Source organism: Protomyctophum bolini (assembly GCF_963924005.1).
Source record: "Protomyctophum bolini genome assembly, chromosome: 1".
Lineage (NCBI taxonomy): Eukaryota > Metazoa > Chordata > Actinopteri > Myctophiformes > Myctophidae > Protomyctophum > Protomyctophum bolini.
The window spans coordinates 1427955-1435454 of NC_137862.1; the positions used below are offsets into that span (position 1 = coordinate 1427955).

General features: G+C 44.2%; 1 protein-coding gene across 1 annotated transcript in view; it reads left to right on the forward strand.

Moving 5' to 3' along the window:
• Nucleotides 1–7500, forward strand: part of LOC308314782 (protein diaphanous homolog 3-like) — a gene marked incomplete at its 3' end in the record, with an annotated part of 217989 nt that overhangs the window by 145390 nt on the left and 65099 nt on the right. Inside the window, exon 20 of the mRNA XM_080762464.1 lies at nt 1327–1566. Coding sequence (XP_080618590.1) covers nt 1327–1566 — 240 coding nt within the window. The remainder of the gene's footprint in view (nt 1–1326; nt 1567–7500) is intronic.

Consider the following 7500-nt stretch of genomic DNA (forward strand, 5'->3'; position numbering starts at 1 on the left):
TCTCTCTCAATTCAATTCCAAAAGGCTTTATTGGCATGATAGAATATGTCCTACATTTTTACGTTGCCAAAGCATCTAAACAGCAACTAAACAGATGTCAACTCGAATGTCTCTCTCTCTCTCTCTCTCAATTTCAATTTCAAAAGGCTTTTTTGGCATGATAAATATGTTCTACATTGCCAAAGCATACGTACAACCAAACAAAAGTCAACATTGCGCATACAGAGACAACAACTCTCTGCGCACAGTTTTCGTGCATTTTGATCAAGGATTCTGGGAAAAGATACTTTTATTTTATTTTATATATATATATTTTTTTATCCCACGATTTTGTAAGCCATTTTTCACCCCTGTGCCAATCATCTACTGTGATCCTGGGCTCTACACACCCTCCACCAACCTGGGGAGAGCAGAAAAGATACATTTTAACTGATTTTCATATAATTCAAAAAGGCGGGTGATCTAAAGGTCAGAGGTCAAAAGTCAGAACACAAAAGTTGTTCGTCATGAGGAGACACATATGTGTATCGAAGTGTCATTGCCAACGGTCAAACGGTTCATGAGCTATGCACGTTCAAAGTTTGCATTTTCAATTGAGTGCTATAGCGCCACCATTTGGCCAATCGTCATGGGCTTCGCTTAGTCACCGTTTGTTTGGCATGGCCCTGTTGACAAGTTTTGGGAAATCCGACTGCATGGTTCAGCCAGAACAGCTATTTTTGGCCGAAGGAGAAGGAGAAAAATAAACACAAAAACAATAAGTGACCAAAGTCACTGTGTGACTTATTGGTCCCTTAATAATGAACAACAACAACAACTCTGTGTGGAGTTTGCATGTTCTCCCCGTGTCCCCTAGGGTAGGTACCCTCACAAAAACATGCAGTAATCCTGGTCTCTAAACTGCCTCCCCCTGGCCAGCCAGGGCGCCTGATGGAGGGGAAAGGAACTGGTTGGAATAACGTGTTCCTTCCACACGCTACGTCCAACCAGGGAAACTCCCCCCTGTCAGGTGTAAAGGAGCAACTTGGACACTCAGGCATGAAGGAAGCATGAGTTAAGTCCGTTGCTCTCCCCAGGTTGGCGGAGGGTGTGTAGAGCCCAGGATCACAGTAGATGATTGGCACAGGGGTGAACAATGGGTTACAAAATCGTGGGATAAAAATATATTAAGTTAATAATGAACAACAACTTAACAAGCAATACAGTAACTCTCTCTCTCTCTCTCTCCTCTATAGATGAGCCGCCTCGGCCACCTCCTCTTCAGTACAGTACAGTACAGTACAGTACAGTACAGTAATACAGTAACTCTCTCTCTCTCTCCTCTAGATGAGCAGCGTGAGGCGCCTGCGTCCGCGCCTCGGCCACCTCCTCTTCCGGCTGCAGCTGGAGGAGCAGGTCTCCAACATGCGGCCGGACATCCTGGCCGTGAGCGCCGCCTGCGAGGAGGTCAGGAGGAGCCGCGCCTTCAGCCATCTGCTGGAGCTGGTGCTGCTGCTGGGGAACTACATGAACGCCGGCTCCCGCAACGCCCGGTCCTTCGGCTTCGACCTCAGCTCCCTGTGCAAGGTGACAGACAGAGAACCTCTTAGTTATCACATTTAAACCTCAGCTCCCTGTGCAAGGTGACAGAGAGAGAACCTCTTAGTTATCACATTTAAACCTCAGCTCCCTGTGCAAGGTGACAGGGAGAGAACCTCTTAGTTATCACATTTAAACCTCAGCTCCCTGTGCAAGGTGACAGACAGAGAACCTCTTAGTTATCACATTTAAACCTCAGCTCCCTGTGCAAGGTGACAGAGAGAGAACCTCTTAGTTATCACATTTAAACCTCAGCTCCCTGTGCAAGGTGACAGGGAGAGAACCTCTTAGTTATCACATTTAAACCTCAGCTCCCTGTGCAAGGTGACAGACAGAGAACCTCTTAGTTATCACATTTAAACCTCAGCTCCCTGTGCAAGGTGACAGACAGAGAACCTCTTAGTTATCACATTTAAACCTCAGCTCCCTGTGCAAGGTGACAGGGAGAGAACCTCTTAGTTATCACATTTTGGACTAAGGTCGATAAAAAAAATACGCTTCTAAATCCTAATAGTTTTCTATGTCGGTGGTGCTCAACCTTTTTCATGTCAAGGACCCCCTGTCAAGGACCCCCTCACCCCCATCTCAAAATATGTAGTTCCAGGGACCCCCCCCCCCCCCCCCCCAGAAGCAAATATTTTCGTTAAAATGTTCGCTCTGAAATATATATATATTCAATGATTTGCATCACATTTTAACGATTTTTCAGAAAATAGCAGACCTACAAGCTTGAGCTATGAGCTAAATTAGAACATAATGTTTAAAACACCAAAAGGGGTTCCCCTCCCAAAATGGGTTAACTGATCTTTCCTCCATCTCCCCCCAATAATTATAAAGTACATGATCAAAATAGGGGTGAGCTCCATTTATGAGGAATACACAGTAAAGTCCTAACGGTCGTCCCATAACACTCAGGGGTTTACTGTGTTGCCGTTGACATAACGGTTATGGTCTCTTCCCTAGGAGACACAGACAGGCACAGGGCCCAAGATGAGTTTAGTTACACTCTGTGGATAATAACAAATTGTGTCTTGCATCTTTGGAAATGTTGTTGGCCCATTATACACTAAAAGAATCACTCTTAATTTTTTGGTCCATTTTTTGGCATGAGCATCAGTGGCTGACCCTAAAAATAAAAAATAAGGTTTAATAGTGTTTAGAGAAGTTGTCAAAGATACATTCATTCATGTGGAGTGGTTAAGGTATTGTGAACAATACAAACTTAACATTTCAACAGCAATTATGATGCGAAAAGAGCTACAGTGTGGCATATTTCTCTACGAATTGTCGACGGCACATTTCTGACGTGTAGTAATTTACGTGTCATGTTTTCGAACAAATACAGAATTTTCCATTAACCTCGCACATTTTTATCCATCAAATCTTTGAATGACACAAAATGGCAAAATGGCACCCGATCCAGATGGAGCCCCGCTCCACTGAGCAGGATGGTTCTGTATTGTTTGTTTTGTGTTTGTTTGTTTTTTTTTCCTGGCATTCCTGCTTCACAAAGTATATAAATTAGAGAGTGCCAGGAACGCTGTGACAGCCAGGCGGGGAACACATAAGTCACATTTTGCGAGCTGGAATTCAGCCCATAGTGAAGCAGACGAGGCGATTCCCAGCAATCAGGTGGTCTTAATTCAGCCCGTAGTGAAGGAGACGCTGTGAGACGGCCCCAGTCCCAGCAATCAGGTGGTCTCGCATGTCTCCTGTCTGTCTGTCTTATCACATCACAGACGGGATGAGGAGATTGCCTGGAAACAGGATCACGTCATCACTGCTCTCTCCTCCTCCGGACACTCTAAAGGAGCGTTCAGACGTGGGATGGTCAGAGCGGCGCGATTACATACAAAGTCAATGCAAAGACGAGGAGTTGCGCGAACGGGCCAGCACGAACTGGCGCGGCACAAACGTGGCGAACCGAGGCGAATATATATATATATATATATATATATATATATATATATATATATACATATATATATATATTCAGGTCTGAAATTAATGCAGCTTAACCCATTTAGGCCTGACCTCAAAATTCAAAAAGAAAAATTCTAAATGTTCCAGATTTCTGAAATAAATATTTTCACGATTAACACAATAGCAGCGCGCCACTCGGTGGCGCGCTACGAGCTTGTAGGTCTGCTATTTTTCAATAGCTAAATTATGACATAATGTGACCAAAAAGTGGTTCCCGCCCCAAAATGCGTTAAGAAGTTTTATTTATTTTTATTCCCAGTGTTTCTCGGATATGCACACACACACACACACACACACACACACACACACACACACACACACACACACGTGTGCGCACGTGTGCACACACATGGGCGGGGGGTGCTCGCTGCACGTGCACCAGTGTTTTCTATTACTGCGGTTGTCTTGTCTTTTATGTCACATCGGACAGCGTGTGGCAGCGTCAGCGTGACTCCTATCGGGCGGGCCGATCTAAAGTGGCCGGCTGTGATGAGACGTTTTAGTTTGAAACAGTTCCATTTGATTGAACACAGACCGGGGCCACTTCTATCTGCTGGCATCTATCAGAGCAGCACTTTATTCTGCCCCACATGCCCGCCCCAGATAACAGGGGGTAAAGCCAGGGGCCCCCTTTAACTGAGGCTAAAGCCAGGGGCCCCTATAACCCACCCCAGATAACTGGGGCTAAAGCCATGCTAGGGGCCACCCCAGATAACTGACTGTGGCTCAGGAGGTAGAGCAGGTCGTCCAATGATCCATGGGTCGGCGGTTCGAATCCCGGCTCCTCCTCCTCCTCCTGTCTACATGTGGAAGTGTCCTTGGGCAAGCAAGACGACACTGAACCCCACATTGCTCCCGATGTGCTGGTTGGTGCCTTGCATGGCTTCCGCCGCCATCGGTGTGTGAATGTAATGCACAATCTATGTGTAAATTGCCTTGGATAAAGGCGCTATATAAATGCACCATTTACCATTTAAAGCCAGCGGCCCCTTTTTGAGCGCCAGACGCCGCGCAACACTGCAGGACTATGGCAACGATGGACGGCGTGGTTATATAGGGGAGGGGGAGGCTTGGTGGAACAGTGGTTATATAGGGGAGGGGGAGGCTTGGTGGAACAGTGGTTATATAGGGGAGGGGGAGGCTTGGTGGAACAGTGGTTATATAGGGGAGGGGGAGGCTTGGTGGAACAGCGGCCGATGCCTGCTGTAGACGGCGAGGAGGCAGGAAAGTGACAGAGATTAGTTGTGGTGTATTTTATTGGCTGAGGGACTGAACGGAGCGTAATCCCAGAGTAGGAGACCTCCACCCGTTACAGATCAGAGCTGTAGGCGGTTTCCACGGTAACAACCACACCCAGCCATTCATCACCGCCGTCAGAACGCTTTGAACTGCCTGCTCGTGTTCTTGACAATATCCGTGCACTGTGCACACACACACACACACACACACACACACACACACACACACACACACACACACACACACCTGTACACATACACATACAGTGTACAGTGCACATGCATGCATTCGGTGTACTGTGCTGCCATACATTGTAATCGTATACTCACAATATTCTCTTTCTCATTCTGGGCGGGAACCCTTTTTTGTGTTTTAAAGCATTATGTTATACTTTAGCTATTGAAAAAAATATCAGATCTACAAGCTCTAGGTCGTGAAAAATCGTGAAAATGTGCCTCTAATCTTTGAATATAATAGTGAACATTTTAACTCAAATCTTTGCTTATAGTCCCTGGAATGGTTTTTCAGAAATGTGTCAGGGTTTTGAAGATTTATTTTTTTGACACAGCGGCGCGCTATGAGCTTGTAGGTCTGCTATTTTTGAAAAATCAAAGAACGACTGACATAGCTTTTTCAGAAAACAGACATTTTTCTTTTAAATCTGATCTCGGGTCAAACGACTGTGTTTTCACTGCATGGGCAAATAAAGACTCCTGTTGTAAGGCAGGATACTGCATGCAGAGAACGAGAGCTCACCTCCATGTCTGTCTTCAGGATGTGACAGCTTAACCCATTCTGACCTGAGATCAGATTCATACGAGGTTTCCACTGGACACACACTGGTCTGATTAACCCATTCTGACCTGAGATCAGATTCTAAAAAATGTCAGTCGTTCTTCGATTTTTCAAAAATAGCAGACCTACAAGCTCGTAGCGCGCCACTCGGTGGCGCGCTACGAGCTTGTAGATCTGCTATTTTTCAATAGATAAAGCATAATGTAACGCTAACACCAAAATGGGTTCCCGGTCAGAATGGCTTAATGCCACGGCACACTCCACCACCCACGGAAATTGCTGCCAGCCCAATTGGAGAAAAGGGGAAAATGTATTCATTGTCAATTATGACTCCCATCCCTCCAAATTCAAAAGAGGGGGGCCCCTCTGTGAGCGAAGCACTTGATGCTTTTTGAAAGGAGAGGAAAACGGATATGAAAATTGAGACGAGCATGCATTTGATTAGAGCAGATAATACAAACATGATTAACCCATTCTCGACGGGAACACCTTTTGGTGTTTTAACTAAGCATTATGTTATACTTTAGATATTGAAAAATAGCAGATCTACAAGCTCGTAGCGCGCCACCGAGTGGCACACTACAAGCTTGTAGGTGTGTTATTTAAAAAAAAATCGTGACAATGCGGCACAAATCTTTGAATATATATTCTTTCAGAGCGAATATTTTTTAACTCAAATGGTTGCTTCTGGGGGGAGTTGCTTCAGATGGGAGTCCGCGGCCAAATACAGATAATCTTCGGCGTCCTTGACATTAAATATTGGGTACCACATGATAAAGAAACACGGGTACTGTATTTCAGAAAACTGTCAGGATTTAGAAGACATTTCTTTTTAATGGGGTCAAAATGGGTTAAGCCCAGCGGGTCTGTGCACGCTGTTGTCTTCCAATAGATCACCTAGAGAGAGACACAGCACCGCGCTCTACAGGAGGGGCCTGTGGAGAGGAAATTATGCTGTGAAAAGGGTTATGATGGAACTCGGCTAAATTGAAAAAGAATCGTGAGAGTGTGTGAGAGAGAGACATGAGAACCATATTGTTATCATTATAGTGGAATTGTATTATACTTTGACACTATGAGATGTAGTGTGATTAATTAATGATCAACATTAACCACTTTTAAGCCCTGTATATTATTTGATATGCAAGCTACTGATTGATATATCGCCGTTGCCCGTCAGGTGAAAATGGGCATAGCCGTCGTATTGGCCATTCTACAACCAGATATCCATTATATTCCATGTGGTTGTAACTTGTAACCGAGTTGGTCAGTCAGACTCGGTTCTGGAGATACATGAATTTCACACAGGCATTTATAGAGGGCAAGGTAGAAGGCAGCAGGCATTGTGTTGTTTTATAATGTCATTTATATTGTATGCCGTTATAATGTTTAGAAAGGCTTTATTTTTGAAAGACTTAAGGACTCCTACATTGAAATGCCTTCTTGACTAGAAGAGGCCACTGTGACATTTGACCTAGTTAAGGCAGGTGTGTGAGTTTGATGATTGCACTGGATAGTAATCAGCTGTGTGGGCTTGCAAACATCATTTATGTTAGAAGCAGCACAGAGAGTGCACCTACTCCTTCTCTGTGCAACAACTAAAAAGAGCTTTTCCTTTCTAATTTCTACAAATCTTCACCATGAGGGAATGTTGTAAGTTGGAATTCATTGGAATGTTTTGTATTTCATGATTGGGTACTTGTGAACCTCAATTTCTTAACATAATTTAGTTCATGTTAAAAAAAGGGATTTCATGGTAATTTTGGATTAAAAAAAAAAGAGATTGTATTTACAAGCTACTGTAAAATTAAGAACAGAACAACTGAACTCATGTTGTATTGTATTTTATTTTGTTTGTTTCAGTTTTTACTCCATGACCTTGTTAAAGATGGAGAACCACTCACT